The 16,987-nt window shown below is 43.2% G+C and overlaps 1 protein-coding gene and 1 long non-coding RNA gene across 3 annotated transcripts in view; both read left to right on the forward strand.

The window, feature by feature from the left end:
* ITPRID1 (ITPR interacting domain containing 1) overlaps positions 1-9,951 on the forward strand; it is a 78,172-nt gene extending 68,221 nt beyond the window's left edge. For both annotated transcript variants that reach the window (XM_079947524.1, XM_079947523.1), the window contains exons 12-15: positions 4,323-4,450; positions 5,102-5,213; positions 7,979-8,332; positions 9,229-9,951. In XM_079947524.1, the coding sequence (XP_079803650.1) occupies positions 4,323-4,450; positions 5,102-5,213; positions 7,979-8,332; positions 9,229-9,285 (651 nt within the window). In that variant the 3' untranslated portion in view covers positions 9,286-9,951. The remainder of the gene's footprint in view (positions 1-4,322; positions 4,451-5,101; positions 5,214-7,978; positions 8,333-9,228) is intronic.
* The window catches only part of LOC307199701, a 401,509-nt gene that overhangs the window by 174,379 nt on the left and 210,143 nt on the right, over positions 1-16,987 (forward strand). The gene's annotated exons all lie outside the window — the stretch shown is intronic.

Here is a 16,987-nt window from a genome sequence, read left to right on the forward strand (position 1 = left end):
TTCTTTGCATTTGAAACACAATGTTGTAGCAGTTTCCCAGGGAGAGAGTCAGATGGGGCTGGATTTAACACGAGAGATAGGATTTGGTCGTGAGATATGGCTAAGGTTCAGGTTAAGAGAGAGGGTTTGATTGGAGTTGGGAGTTAAGGAGTGAGATAAGGAGAACTGGTTCTGAGTGAAGTTAAACACCCACACTGGGACTGAGGCTTGCAGCTTGGATAGGGAGACCAGGTTGAGGGTCTGGGGGAGGTATACAGGCAGGAGGGTCCTGGGACGGCTGAGTCTGAGCCAGGAGAGGGAGATCCTGTGGGAATTCAGGCTACTTGGGGCTCAGTCTAGCCAGGAGGGGAGAGTTCTTCTAGGTACTGAAAACTCCCAACCCAGTCACAAGGTCAGGGTTTGTTATACCATTTGGAATACCTCAGCTGTGGGAAGGTTAAGAGAGTGAGTAACTGAGGAGAAGTGCCACTCGCTCATGAACCAAAGTATTAAGCTGCGAAGGAAGTGGTATAGTGTTGAAAATATTTAACTGTAATATCTAAGCGACAGAAACAGAGTTGAGCATCAATTCTGGACACCTGAACATCTACCACCTGAAGTGTAACACCTGATTTTTAGTACAGTAACTGAAGTTTAAGAGGAACTGTGCCTATGCAGTGGTACCTCAGGTTACATAAGCTTCAGGTTACATACGCTTCAGGTTACAGAAATAGTATCTCGGGTTAAGAACTTTGCTTCAGGATGAGAACAGAAATTGCGCAGCAGCAGCAGCAGGAGGCCCCATTAGCTAAAGTGGTGCTTCAGATTAAAAACAGTTTCAGGTTAAGAACGGAACTCCGGAACAAATTAAGTACTTAACCTGAGGTACCACTGTAGTAGTGTGTTTAAGTCTAAAACATCTTACAGTTAGTTAAAGTAAACAAGTTAACTTCTACCTGAAAGAACTCACTTCCTGACCCACTTTGTTTCATAAACCATTTTTGTTTAATAAAACTTTTTATTGTTTGTTTGATTATTTTCTGCCTCTCTAATCATTCAGTTTTCCCTCGTACAAGTCCCCCACTAGATAAGCTGTGGTAAATTGTAGAAACTCATGTAATTGGTGTACTGTGAGGTGGGTGCACTATAATTAATTGGGGGCAATTAGCGGGAGTGGATCCGCCATATTATTAATGGGTGGTATTAATTGGGTGGATTCGCTACTGAGGCCTTAACCCCTAGTGGTTTGAATGTGAACAATAACTATCAGTAAGGAGGAAATGGGGTTCACAACATTGAGGTGCCTTTTGTGACATCTCCCCCCCCCCCCATGTCACGATTTTTCTGGAATATTCCGGCGCTTGCAAATGCCCACTAGATGGCAATGTTTCATTAACTCGCTCACAACTGGCTAAGCCCTTTCGAACTGCATGGACAGTAGCCTTTTTCTTTCTTGTGAGGACTGATAGAAAATGTTTCCCCCTCAGGAAACCTAAATGATAATGGAGTGGCCTGACAAGGCAGCACTGCACCACTGTACTTGGAGAAAAAGAGGAAAAATAGATCAGATTAAATAGCTTTGTTGGTAAAGACTCTTAATTTCAGGGCCATGGGTTTAACCCCCACATTGGGTAAAAAAAATCTGCATTGCAGGGGATTGGACTAGCTGACCCTCATGGTCCCGTCCAACTTAATGCTTCTATGATTCTACTCCTGTGTTTCACACTTCATTCTATTAAATCATTATCTTATATGGCTTAAAAACAAAACCAGAAAGAGGTTATTCTGTCCATATGTTCCTAACTTTGAGATGTGATCATGCAGTCTCAGGATCTTATGTTCCCTTGACCAGGGCTGGATTTAGGTTTGTTGAGGCCCTAAGCTACTGAAGGTAATGGAGCCCTTTATATGTGATATTTTAGGGAGCAGGCCAGCAGGCGGGGCCCATTCATAGCTGTCAACTTACAGATTTGAAAATAAGGGACCAGCAGCCTCAAAAATAAGGGATCAGCAGCCAAAATAAGGGATTTTAGTCAACCAGCAGCCAAACGAAGCCTCAAGTGGTGGTTCCCACAGCGCAGCAACCCGGCAAAGGGGATGCAGCAAGGAAAACCACCGTCACCTCTCCGCTGGGAAGCGCTGAGCAAAGGCGAGTCCCTAGGCAACGTGGCCGATTTGACCCCCCCCCCAGTCGTTCTTAAACTCCTTATTGGGTGAGCAACGCAGCCAAGCAACACAGTTGGAGCCTCCCTCCTCCCTGGCCGGCAGGGAGGGAGGGAGGGAGAGGAGCTGCTTCCTTTGAAACCTGGGAAATTTAAGGGACATCATCAATAAGGGACAGCAGCAGGACATGGCACTGGGATAAGGGACTGTCCTGCCAAATAAGGGACGGTTGACAGCTATGGGCCCATTATAGGAGCCTACACAACACAAAACACTGTTGCTGTATGTAGGTTTTGCAGTGGTGCCTCGCAAGACGAAATTAATCCGTTCCGCGAGTCTCTTCTTTTTTTTTTTTTAAATGATATTTATTAAAATTTCAAAAAATCCAGAATAAAAAAGAAAAAAAAGAAAAAGAAAAAGATAAAATTGGCATTTAAAACCTTACTTTCATTAACATCTTTCCAGGACTTCCCCCCCTCCCCCTCTTGTATTCCATTTCCATTAGATTAATTCCACAAATTCTTACCCCAAATTTTAAAACCTTATTATAATTATAATTAGCCCATTATTCAAATTTAGTTTAACTTGTATAACCATTTCTCTTTATATTTTTTATACTTCCCTAACATCGACCCCAGCTCTCTTCCACGAATCCCCCCTTTTTTTTATCACACAAAGTAAAACAAGAAAAAACAAAAAGATATAATTTTACAGCCTTTGGGTTCCAAATCTCCCTCCCCCCTTTCCCGGTTTCGATCCCCAAAATCCATCCATCTGTCTACTGCCGGCCTGGAGATCCCACGTCCATGTCTAAATCTCTCTCGATTCCACTTTGCCGTCTTTTTGGTAATCTTTAATTTCAGAAAACCCAATCTTAGAGAAACTCTCAGAAAAGATCATTCTTCTTCCATCCAGACCTCTATATTTAAGAGTATAACTCAAATTCTGTTTCTTGATCCTTTTAAAGTCTGGATGTCCCAAATGTTCCAACTTCGAGCTTGTTCCAATTTTTATTCCTCAGGTTTCTTTTCCTGTTCCGCTGCGAAAACCTTCTAATTCAAAAAATTCTAGTTCCTCTACAGAGGTTTTATTTGTTCAGGAACACAAACTCACGTCAAGTCCCTTCCTTTCTTCAATAGATAAATCCATTGTCTCCTTTAGTGTAGAGACCTCTGTAGACAAAATAATACTTCATTTTTGCAGCTTTCCCAGGAGATAAAAAAGTCCGCCATTCGGCGATGGCGCCAACCCGGAAGTCTTAGTTCCGCGAGTCTCTTCGTCTAGCGTTTTTTTCATCTTGCGAAGCAAGCCCGTTGACGGATTAGCGGATTAGCGCTATTAGCGGCTTTTAGCGGCTTTTAGCGGCTTAGCGGCTTAGCGGATCAGCTGATAAGCGGCTTAGCGGCTTAGAAAAATGGGGGGAAAGGGGAAAAACCCGCAGGAACTCGCAAGACATTTTCGTCTTGCGAAGCATGCCCATAGGAAAATTTGTTTTGCGAAGCGCCTCCAAAACGGAAAACCCTTTCGTCTAGCGGGTTTTCCGTCTTGCGAGGCGTTCGTTTTGCGGGGCACCACTGTATTTTATTTGTTTTTTATCTTATATTTTAGAAATGTACATCCAGGTGTTTTTTCCCTTTAAATTTTTTGGGGGCCCCAAGAGAGTGGGGCCCTAAGCTATAGCTTGTTTAGCATATGCTGTACGTAAATCCACCACTGCATTTGACACATGTACCAGAGAAGCAGTATGGGGAAAGGTGGCCTTTGGTAAAACTGGTGAATGTCTATGAAGAGACACAGATATCTGTTTAGGTTTATATAAGGTTACATGTGTATGTGTAGAAATCTGAATGTCTACCTATAACAGCTGTGGCTATATGTTGAATTTGTTATGTACTGAAGTTCTCACCCTGGCCCAGCAGGGGGATACTGTAGATAGTTTTCAGTCAGGTCCACTTATGCAAATAAGGGATTGAAAGTGACCTTCAACAATTGGATAGTTACAGAAAATGGTTACTGTTGCGTTCTAGTGGAGCTCTATATAAGCAGGCTGGCTGAACCCTTCAGTTCAGTTCTGTTCTGGCCTGTGAATAAACAAGAGCTGTTTGAAGAATCGCTGTGTCGTCTGATATGTTCACCCACAACTTAACAGAATTGTTGCCTCTTCTTGATCTTATGTTTAGTGCACAGTCCATGAAATCGAAGTTATGAGGAATTCGTGCCAGAAGTTTCGAGAACGGCTGGATGAGATTGAGCAGTACATGACGGAGCAAGAGGCTCTCTTTTCCAGTGTGATGTCAACGGAGGGGCGGTAATGTGCCTTCATTTCACACCCCAGCCCTGCATTTGTGGCACCGTCATGTACACCACAAAAGCACACAAACACACACAGTGCATCTTATTATACACAGAAGGGCTTCTCTTAAAAATGGCACAGTACACGCTATTGAAACTTCAGAGTGCTCTCCAAACAAAACAATTGTGACAATGGCATAAATTGCATGCAGGGTGGTTTTTCTCCCACCTGGCAGACATCTCATCACATTTCCTACAGCTGTGCAACATCTGCAGTGCCATTAGGGTGGCGTGAGGGAAATCTAACAATTACCCTTGGTGCCATGGTAAATAAGCGGTGGTTATATAATAAGCATGATCTGTACATGAATTAATGCACCAGCTTGATCTTAAAAGACTAGCAGAGAGAGACAGAAGAACTGAATCCCATGGTTATGAATTTAATTTACTCAGATTATCGTGTTCCAGCTTCAATTCAGTCCTATGAACAAGAGTATTGACCCACTGTGTTGCCAAGTATAGGAAATGAATTGTGTCCAGGTGTGAATGTAATTAAACTTGGACACGATTGTCTTTGTAATATCTTTTGATGATGTTAAGGGAAGCGGAGGCCTCACTGAGGGTTGCCTTTCTGTCTTTTGTCTTGTCCCCCTGCCGTCTACCACAGAGAGGAAAGAAGACAGTTGCAGGTCTTGCGGCAAGCTGTTCGCCGAGAGGTCGCTGAACTGGAAGGGCAGCTGCAGGATCGGGCTCGCCAGGTTAGGGAGGGAATTCTAATGGTACGTAACCAGAGTTCTTCAGCATCTGCACTGGCCTCCTGGACACAAGTCACAGGCCTCTTTTCCTAAAGGACTTAAGGCCACGTAACTCAAGAGGTCAAGCATTTTGGTCAGACAAGGGACTAGCAACCAGCTAGGCCTCATGAACCCTGTTGTGTGAGGGAAATTGGGATTTGCCTGGTGTAGGAGCACCACATATAAACATGGTAGAAAGCAGGGCTTTTTTTCAGCCGGAACTCACCAGAACTCAGTTCCGGCACCTCACAGGTGGGAGCCATTGCCATTGTAAGAGAAGGTAAAGGTAAAAAGGTAAAGGATCAGTCAAAGGCAACTGGGGTTGTGGCGCTCATCTCGCTTTCCGGCCAAGGGAGCCAGCGTTTGTCCACAGGCAGCTTTCTGGGTCATGTGGCCAGCAGGACTAAACCGTTTCTGGTGCAACAGAACACCGTGACGCGAACCAGAGTGCACAGAAACGTCATTTACCTTCCCGCCACAGTGGTGCCTATTTATCTACTTGAACTGGTGTGCTTTCGAACTGCTAGGTTGTCAGGAGCTGGCTCAGAGCAACGGGAGCTCACCCTGTTGCGGGGATTCGAACCACCGACCTTCTGATCGGCAAGCCCAAGAGGCTCGGTGGTTTAGACCACAGCGCCACCCACACCCCTATTGTAAGAGAATGAGGGAGGTGTTCATGGTGAGTTCCGGCACCTCTTTTTCTGGAAAAATAGCTCTGGTAGAAAGCAAACAACAGCTCAGCAGTTAGTAGCAGCTGGTGTGGTGGGACAGAGTCACCCCTTCTGACATGAGCAAACTGGTTCAGCCAATCTGGCATTCCAGCTGGTGCATCAGCAGAACCCTAACATCGCTTCCACCCTGCCCCAGTGACTCTGCAGTGGCAAAGGTGTAAAGTTGTTGTTGTTGTTATATTTTATTTATACCCTGCCCAATCTGGCTGGGTTTCCCCAACCACTCTGGAGAAGGTGGTGACTCTGTGGTTCCAACACAACAGCTGCTACTCTGAGTAGTTCTGTTGGTTCTTTGCAGATTAGTTGCGCTGCAGAAAGCGTGCTGTGGAGACCACATATTTAAGAAACGCAAAATAACTTTTGCTAGGTTTTAAAAACAAAAAGTCCTTTTACACTAAATTACAATATTTAATAAGCATGACCCATCCATCAGGGTACTACATGCTGCTCTTTATATTCCATACCCAACAGCTTACTTACCGCAACTTAACAGCACCTGCTATACTGCTTCACAGCTGCAAAACTAGGTCACGTTATTTGCTCTGGCCTTTAAAGAAATACACATCTTGTGAAACAATAATGAACCTTAAAATTTAAAGAGACCATTCAGCAAGTTCATGGATGCTGCAAGTTATCAGGCAACACCTGAACACCTTAAGCAATAGGGCTTAGCAGAAGCAAAATTCAGGAGCTATTCTATACCAGTTGTTACACAGAAGGACTTCTGCTTTAGCGTTGAACTTATGCATTCTCCTCTCCCTTCTCCTCCTCCTCCTCCTCCTCCTACATGGGTTTGGAAACTATGTAATCTATAACTTCTCATTTTCTCCAAACTAGAGAATCGTACTAACTATGGTTAGTCTAAACAAACCCGCTTCAAAAACCATGGTTTGTAGTACACTTCCTTTGAAACAGACCATAGTTACTGTTAATTCCTATAGACAAATAACCCTGAGGCTCATTCATGTAGAGCTAAACCATGGACTCAGCTAGACTGGCAAAGAAAAAGTGATTTATATGTGTTGTATATGCAATATATCATTGTGCCACCAAGATGGTGATGTGGAGCCCCATTTTTCTCTACCTGTTTAAATTTACAATGCTTTAAACTATGCCCCACGGAGAGCCTCAAGGTCCATAAATAGCAACACCTTAGTGGTCCCGGGCCCTAAGGAAGTTAGGTTGGCTTCAACCAGAGCCAGGGCCTTTTCAACTCTGGCCCCGGCCTGGTGGAACGCTCTGCCTCATGAGACCAGGGCCCTGCAGGATCTGATTTCTTTCCGCAGGGCCTGTAAGACAGAGTTGTTCCGCCTGGCCTTTGGCTTGGAGCCAGTTTGATTCCCCCTCTCTCTCTCTCTCTCTCTCTCTCTTTCTTTCTTTTCCTTCTCCTCCTGCGATGAGGCTACATTTTAATATTTTAATGTTCCATTATTTTAATGTTGTATTTTATTTTTGTTTTTAAGTTGTAATCATTCTTCTTGTTTTTATTATTGTTTGTAAGCCGCTCTGAGCCCGGCCTTGGCTGGGGAGGGCGGGGTATAAATAAAAATTATTATTATTATTATTATTATTATTATTATTAAACTGAAACGCTTCTTTGATGTGTCTGGATCCAGTCCTTGTTTAACTAGGGTTGCCATATTCCAGACAAAAGAGTTGTTGACCTTTTTTCAGAGGGTGGGGAAATCTAAAAAAAGAAAATAATTTTTTTCGGCTAGAAGAAAATAGGGTTTGGGGGGGGGCTAGTTTTAAGAAAATCAGCAAAAATAACCCCACTTACAACATGGGTTGCCATACACCTGGGTTTTCCTAGACATTTAAGGCGGACATTAAACATTCTGCCAGGACACCATTTTGGGGATCAAAATCCTGGCAAAGGCCAGGATTTTCCGGACGTATGGCAGCCCTAGTTTAACATTATATCTGAACTTCGTCGTTATTGTTTACTAATGAGTGGTCCACCTCTCTCTCTTTTAAATCAATATATCTCTGTGTGGCACACATCTGTTTCCTTTGCAGCAGCTGAATCAGCTATTAGGCGAACAGTCTAACCTCTGCTCAGAACTTGGAATTCCTGATCGGACGGAAGAAAGAGAGCCTAAAAACGGGCACGCTCACAGTACTCTTCCAGATGCTGCTGACGATTTCTTCTCGAGAGCTGGGTATTCCAATAATATCCACCACAGGCCTCCGAGTAGGAGTGCAACAGTCCCCTCAAGCCCCTCCAGCTCTTTAGTCAGACAAATGGAGCTGAAGGCATCAACTGCTCTCGCAACCGGCAAGGCCAATTCTGCGTCGGACCCCAAGGAACTTCACACCAGTAAAAAAGAAGTCAAAAGTCAAAAGATAGACTTCAAGGCCTTCATCCAGAATGTAAGAATCAAGTTGCATTCTGGTTCCTACTGTAGCCTTATTAAACTTATTAGAGTTTACTGATTGGTTGGGTGAGCGTTGCTCCCGGAGAGTGAAGAAAGAGTCAAATGACACCGAGGGTTGATTCAGAGAAAGAGTTTATTCTGCTCTCTGGATAGCAGAAGGCACTTGTGTGATCAGCTCACAGCAAGTCCAAAGAAATGAGAAATTTCATGCAGTATATATATCCTCCAGGCACCCTCTCCCCCCTTCCCCAGGAATCCAGCCACGTCAGCTTGCTTATACACGCAGGTTGAGATCACAGATATTCCTGCTCCGGTACTTTTAACCATAAAAGGGTGTTCCTCTTCCTGTACTCTTGACCATATAAGAGTATTCCTGTTCCGGCACTCTTATCTTGGGGTAAGAAGGTTACCAACTCTCCTGGCGCTGTTCCCGGACTAGGTCTGTGCGTCAGAGTGTGGTCAGGACGTAAGATAAGACCGAGACATGTCATCCGGTGTTCCACTGGAACAGTCAAGGCCATACATTGCCGTCACAGACTGATAAGGGAGAGGGCTTTGAGCACTTGTTTATACAGCTGGGTTTTCTGTTTATACATTGACTCAAGCCTGAGCTTGAAAAGCTCAAGTTAATGCATTTTAGAAATGTGCCCTTGGAGGAAGAAAGGGGATTTTGGGTCAGTTTCAAACTGACTGCACAGAAACCCATTCCTTCACTACCAAGGGTGGAACCTCTATTCTCAAGGGCCTTTGAGGGTGGGCAGAGGAAGCACTCAAGTTCTTTGTCGAGTGGGAACCATCTTGAATGGTGTTGCACAGCTTTGAGTGTATAGGCTACATTTTTGTGGTTGGCTCGCTCTTAACTCTTCTTATTTCTCTCGTTTTCTCCATCAGCTGAAGAAATCTTTCCGAAATTCTTTCAGCAACGACGCAGCAGAAGGAAAAGACTGAGGCGGGGCAATTCCCCCCGACCCGCTACCCTGGGATGTTTTCTTGCAAGAGGATCTTTCGAACCACCACACAGGATTGGAGAGGATTTCCCATAAATGTTCAAAATGCTTTTTTTGCGAGAGAGCATGTCGAATAGAGATGTATACTGGGGGAAGTCCTGAAGGACGAGTGTCGAGAGGCGAGTGCCGAAGAAATCGTCGTAAAGGCAATATCTAGATGGCTGTTTTGCTATTGAAGATTTTGTGGTCTTTAATAAGGCCCGCCTAGCCCAGCGTCCTGCTCCCACATTGCCCAACCAGGTGCCTTAAGCCTCTTTCTTCTAGGACTAGTGCCAGGAACAAAGGGAACCTGGATAGTTAGCCATTTTGTGTTTCCTCCAATAAGGAAGGCTATCTCTGAACATTTGATTTCCAGCTACGAAGCACCACCTATTGGTAGGTATTTAAAATAGCAGAGACAAGAACTCTTCTCACAGCTATGACATGAGAAATCATCTTCTTAATGAGGGCTGTATTTCTATAGTATATGCTTGGAATATTAATTTTTGTTTTACTCCAGGAATGTGTTTTGTGGGTTCTTCAGGAAAAAAATGTCTAGATTTGGCCTTTTTTACATTTTGAAAGTTTCCTGGCCTAATAATCAAACCCAGTAAAGAAAGAGAGAGAGAGAGAGAGAGAGAGAGAGAGAGAGAGAGAGAGAGAGAGAGAGAGATGCGACCCTGCCTAAATCTCTGTGTGCTTTAATTTGGAACTAATACATATTCTGCTTTTTCAAAATATTTTTTTCCCAGGCATCTTTATTGAAAGTTAAAAAGTACATAATTATATGTGCACTAAACATGGTGAGATTGTATAAATCTTCCGCCTTTTACTTTCTCAAAATCTTGAGACTCCCTTTCTACTTCCTATGGACTAATCCTCTCTTTTAGAAAAGTTTGCAATCAAATGTGTCGGCCTTTGTTTGCAGTTTCCCAATATCTTATACAGTGGAATCCCGGTTTTCAAACGTAATCCATTCCGGAAGACCATTTGACTTCCGAAACGTTTGAAAACCGAAAACTCAGTACGGAAGCCTCAAAATGGAAAAATTAATACAGAGAACTCAATACAGAAGCCGCCTTGGAAGTTTGACTTCTGAGGCGTGTTCGAAAGTGGAAGCTTTTACTTCTGGGTTTCTGGCGTTCAAGTTCCGAAACGTTTGTCAACAGAGACGTTTGGAAACCAAGGTATGTTGAACTACATAGCTAGGGATGAACACAAGAATAAAATCTGCCTTGGGCTGGTTTCTCACTGGATATCCTACCTGACAAATCCAGATATGTCTTTGAAAAGCTGCACATATTTTTATTTTTTGACATAAATTTTAGGAAGAAAAATCAGTGGAGGGGGAACATTTGCAAGATGGTCTGAGTTCTTCTGAGGCAGCCTGGGGGCTGCCTGTCTGCCTTCTGTTGCTGTTTTTAAAAAGTCATTTTGTCTGCCTAAGAGTGACTAGCTAGTGGGCAGGGCGCTTTCTGCCACACATGTTGAAATCAATGTAGCAATGCCCCCTGGGAGCGATGAATCTTTGATATGCTGCTGCCCTCACAGGGAATTTTTACGGATACTGCGTTCAATTTTATGTGTTTTTATGTTCAAGGGGACTGAATACAACAAGAAATGTATATAAAATCTGTAAAATGTAGCAAGCTAGCCACTCTTAGGCAGCTGAAATTACTTTGTAAGGCAGCCCTCAAACTGCAGCATATGCAAAACCACAAAAGAGTACGAATCTGGCAATGAACAGATCCCACAATCCCAAATCGTTGAATTGGTCTGGACACGTGTCCACTTCAGAATCACAGCTTGTCCACTTCTTTCCCCATCCTCATAGTCAGTATTGTGCTTGCTGTGATTTAACAACACATACATTATTACTATTATTATTGTTATTGTTGTTGTTATTATTATTATTATTATTATTATTATTTGAATTTCTTCTTCTTCTTCTTCTTCTTCTTCTTCTTCTTCTTCTTCTTCTGATCACTTGTAGCTGAGTAAGATTGTCTTCCATAAACACAGTTTTAACAATGAGTCCGTAAGTGACTGTGGAGGCCAATTCTGGATCCACACATCCTTCCACAGTGGGAACATTGGTTTCTGGGCAGGAGCTGATCATGGTGTGGATTTGCCAAGCGTGCCTTCCTCCTAGCACGTTTCTCCCTTGCGTCCTGAGTTCAAGTGTCTTCAAAGCCCATGATACCTTTGGTAAAGTGCTGGAGTGCTCACAGGCCAGTGTTTCCCAATTGTTGGTGTTTATACTACATTTTTTAAGATTTGCTTTGAGACAGTCTTTAAACCTCTTTTGTTAACCACCAGCATTACGCTTTCCATTTTGAAGTTTGGAATAGAATCATTGCTCCAACACTGGTGATCTTTGCTTCTTCCAGTACACTGATATTAGTTCGTTTCCTGGTTTCCACTTCGGATTAACACCAGGGTCACTTCTTCCCAGATCAGTTATATGACCAACTAATTGGCACAGTAATTTAGTATACTGCCTATGCACACAATCTGGAGCAGGGGTCAGCAAACTTTTTCTGCAGGGGGCCGGTTCACTGTCCCTCAGAACTTGTGGCACACACACATGCCTTCCCTCCCTCCTTCCATCGGAGACAGAGCGGCCGAGATACCTCCACTCACCGCGTTCAGACGGAGTGGGCTGGGCTGGGCTGGGGAGGGGGCTCCCCGCCGGCGCTGGGTCTCGGCTTGCACGGAGGGCCTGCAGCCACCCCGCCAGGAAGGGCCCCTACCCTGGGGTGTCCATGACCGTTGCTAATGTGCCACCACCGAGCAGCACAGAAGAGTCCTCTTCTTCCTCCCTCCTCGCATGCTGGGAGATGTAGTCGGGGGGGGGGTCACAAAAAAATGGCGCCCGGAAATTTTTTTGGGGGGAATGGCAATTGCGCCAACCCAAGCTGCGACTGCAGAACCGTTTGTGGGCCTTTGGGCCGGATCCGAGCAAATGGGCTGGATCTGGCCCACAGGCTGTAGTTTGCTGACCCCTGATCTGGTGGGTCTCCCTCCCCTCCCCTTCTCTCTGCACCAGGATCTGAGTTAATGGCTGATTATATATCAAAACAACTTGCTTGAGTACTGTACTTCAGAATGCAGGCTTTGACTAATGAATGCTTCTGATAAAAATAATTGCGAGGAAGCATATGTAACAAAATGGTGCTAATATTTTGCATACATCTCTAGGCAGAAGGGTACTTTGTATATGTTCCCTCTGTTTCTCTCTCAAATACACACCCCTATGAATCAGCCAGTTTGCAACACCAAACGCCACCCACAGCAGGTTCCTGTAGAGAAAAATGTATTTGCCAGAGACCTGTCATTGGATCGGGGCAATTTGGCTGTTAATTCCACAAAATATCAAGCATAGTTACGTTGGTAGCTAATCTACTGGCCTAAGACTGGTCTGCCTTGTGGCAAATTTCACTCACAGTAAAGGAGAGCAGAGCACTTGAAGTCAAACACCAATATGATAGCGCTGAGTCGGGTCCTGTAATTTAACAAAAGGCAGAAGGCCATGCAATGCTCTGTGGTGAGTGACAAGGTTCCATCAGCAGTAATGAAGTATGAAGATTCAACAGTCAATCCAGCCTGTTCCTGTATGAGGAATTTGAGGTGGGGACACCAGATTGTCCTTTGCCTCAGGCAGCAAAATATCTTGGGCTGCCCATCACTCTGATACAGAAAGTCAAGAGGTGTGGGGCGGAAGATGATGTATCGATGGTATCTGACCCCAACCAAGTTGGCAAAAATGTACAGGATTAGAAGTAAAAAATGCTGGAAATGTTTAGATAAGGATGGCCATTTTTACCACATGTGGTGGCTGTGTAAAAAAAAAAAAATGGCATTTTGGGACAATATATACAATGAACTAAAAAAAAAAAAAAAGTTTAGATATACCTTCCCTAAAAGGCTGGAGGCATTTCTTTTAGGAATGGTTGGGGATGAGATAGCAAAAGAAGATGAAAAACTATATCTGTATGTGTCAACGGCGGCCAGAGTTTTGATAGCTCAAGGATGGAAACATCAAGATCTGCCGACTATTGAGGATTGGCAAACAAAGATGGTAGAGTACACAGAATTAGCCAGGCTGACGGGACAAATTTGTGAGCAGGATGACCAGACGTTCCAAAAAGACTGGAAGAAATTTATAATTTACCTTGAGAAACACTGTTTACATATAAGAACACTGGCAGGTCTGAGATAAAGCTTACAACATATACCGTATTTTTTGCTCTATAAGATGCACTAGACCACAAGACGCACCTAGTTTTTGGAGGAGGAAAACAATAAAAAAAATATTCTGAATCTCAGAAGCCAGAACAGCAAGAGGGATCGCTGCGCAGTGAAAGCAGCAATCCCTTTTGCTGTTCTGGCTTCTGTGATAGCTGTGCAGCCTGCATTCGCTCCATAAGATGCACACACATTTCTCCTTACTTTTTAGGAGGGAAAAAGTTAGTCTTATAGAGCAAAAAATACGGTAATTGATGGAGCATTCTTTATGAGATTATAGAAAGAACCATTTATAGATATGAACAGTATGCTCATATAAATCAATGTATAAATATTATAGTGTGGAAACAAGAAAAGCAGAAGAGTGGTAGAGAGAAGTGGTCATCCTGAGAGTTTTAGGTTACTAATATTGTAAGAATGTATAAATATATAATATGAAAATCAATTTAAAAAATTGCAAAAAAAAGAGGTGCAGGGCGGAGGAAACAGCTAAGAGTGGAACACGAAGAATTGTGGATGAAAGAACTCTGATTGAGGTGAGCAGAGCTCTGAACATTTTTGGGTCACCCTGAGGCCTACAGCCAGCTTTGGATTGCGTACGAAAAATATTAGAGACGTTTTGTTTTGTTTTTTTAATAATATTTTATTAGGTTTTCTCAAGAAAAAAGACCACAAAAATAACAAAAGAGAATAGACATCAAAAGACAAAAAACAAAGGAAAATTACAAAAATCAAGAATCAAGAATTCCACACAAAAAGCAAAAAGATAAGAAAAATAAAAATAAAAATCTCTCCTTTCAAATTCTCAGCATTCTTTTACTTATTTTCCTGACTTCCTCTCACCTCCCTCTTTGTATTCCATTTAAAAGTTTAATTCAGCAAATTCATAGCTTCTTGTCTTGCCCTTAATTATATATCCCCATATAATATTACCTCATATTTTCATTTATAATCAAACCATTCTTACAAATTCTTATTTCACCTTATTACTCAAACCAAGAAAAAATATTAGAGACGTTTTGGATTACCTTAACTTTTCAACCTGCAGCATAAGCAGATGGATGTTTTAGAAAATCTACCCGTATTTTTCGCTCTATAACACGCACCAGACCATAACACACACGTAGTTTTTAGAGGAGGAAAACAAGGAAAAAAAAAATTCTAAACGAAATAGTGGATATATGATTTTTGTGGTTCATGCTGTGGCCACAGACATGTGATCTGACAGTGAGTTTGGAGTAGCCCAATGCAAAAATCCTGAGGATCCATGTGGATCCATGCTTTGTAACCACGGAGAAGGGAAGGAAGGCGAACCATGGATCCTCTGCTCACGACTGCAGCAGATCCCCCCCGCCACCCGCAGGCATTCGCTCCATAACACGCACAGACATTTCCCCTTACTAGGAGGAAAAAAGCGAGTGTTATGGTGCAAAAAATACGGTAATCATGCTCTTCTTAAAGTCCTCTAAATGTTCTTTCTTCCTCTAAACAAAAACCCATAATAATGACGAGCATTTCTATTTGTTACATTCTTCCTTTGAAGAAGGGACACTGTCTGCTTATCCTATAAACTCCAAGGTGTAAGCTCCATATCTTATCATTTCCACAGCTTGCATTTTCCCTAGTCTTCAGTTTTTATTAGACTAACCTGAAAGACACACAGGAATAGCTTATATTCAATATCACTTCATATCTGTTATGTTGTAGATCATACTTTGTTAAAACAAATGGAAACAGATGTGTAACCGCTGATTAAATTAAACATCATGGGAAGTGAGCTGTGTATAAAAACTTAAGTTGTGGCCATTTCCAAGGACAAGATACTAAAAGCTCCAAGGATGTGGAAAATCAATAACCTCCTCATGTTGTCACCAAGTCAACGTCGAGAGGATGTCAGATTGCATCTTCACGCTATGATTATAAACAGGGAGACAAAAAATAAAAAGAGTTTGTGTTGGCCCATATTATCATTCTATTTTAGATATTCTGATAAGCGAGAGAAAAGGAAAAAATCCAGGTGTTTGAAATAAGATTCATTTCGTCCGTCAATGTGCTTCCTAGTCATTAAGCTGTCTCCTGACATTGATTATTGCACCTTCTGTTGATTGCAATCTTAGGAACTAAGCTTTAGTGTATATAATCAAAACAAATACACATTATTTCCCTATTTCCCCCTGCCTGCATCACCAACTACTTCCCATGTCATCTGCCCTGTGCTGAATTTTGGACTGAGATTAGATGGCAGCTTCTGTCAGGTCATTCTTAGGCACCAGTGATAAATCCACAGATGAAACTGATTATTATTGCAATCCTGGAGAGAGAGGTAAACAACCCAAAAGGACTGTTAAAGCCCCACATAAATCCATAGAGTTACTATCAAGTGTATGATGCAAAGACTAAGGGGTGGAAAGGAAGCCCCAAGGCTTGCCAAGTCTCGCCGGTGATTATTCTGCAGAGTACGAGAAAAGCACTGTTTCATCTTAGATGAGCAGCTGAACTTTAAAGGAACAGCATCTGGACACTTCATAGTGGGAAACATTAATACTGGATTCACGGTGTCGCTTTCTGAAGCTGCCTCTCCCTGGGGGCTGCTCTTTCAGATTTCGTTCTCTGCGGTGGCCTTGAGGGCATTGTAACCCCAGCATCCTGCTTTGTGGCCAGCGTATCCATGTCACCTGCTCATTTGCATGCCCCAAAGTCACATTTTAAAGGGAAACGTGGTATACTGTATATATAAATATATTTCAACAGGTACTAAGAAGCGATTTTGTACCAGTGAAAAGCAGCAGAACTGGCTCCCATTTGTGTGGGTGCCATTAAACAGCAGCTTCAGACAATCCTGAGAAGAAGCAGGGCCACATGCACTGGAAGGGAAGGTTGTTGTTGTCATGATGGGCAATTTCCCCTCTGAAGCTGCTATTTGCGTGTATTCCTCCATCAGTGCCATTAGTAGCTGCTTTTTACTTAAGAAAAGAAAAGAAAAAAGCACATTCAGGGCCAGATTTAGGTTTGATGAGGCCCTAAGGTAATGGGGCGCTTTATATGTCCAGCTGTCCTTTGTCAACAACAAATTGTCGCTGTTTTTTGTGTTGAATATATGCTATATGGTAATTTATGGACCTAAAAGGTAAAGGTAAAGGTACCCCTGCCCGTACGGGCCAGTCTTGACAGACTCTGGGGTTGTGCGCCCATCTCACTCAAGAGGCCAGGGGCCAGCGCTGTCCGGAGACACTTCCGGGTCACGTGGCCAGCATGACAAGCTGCATCTGGCGAGCCAGAGCCGCACACGGAAACGCCGTTTACCTTCCCGCTGGTAAGTGGTCCCTATTTATCTACTTGCACCCGGAGGTGCTTTCGAACTGCTAGGTTGGCAGGCGCTGGGACCGAGCAGCGGGAGCGCACCCCGCCGCAGGGAT

The sequence above is a fragment of the Podarcis cretensis genome (genome assembly GCF_951804945.1).
Source record: "Podarcis cretensis genome assembly, chromosome: 12".
In the NCBI taxonomy this organism is placed as follows: domain Eukaryota; kingdom Metazoa; phylum Chordata; class Lepidosauria; order Squamata; family Lacertidae; genus Podarcis; species Podarcis cretensis.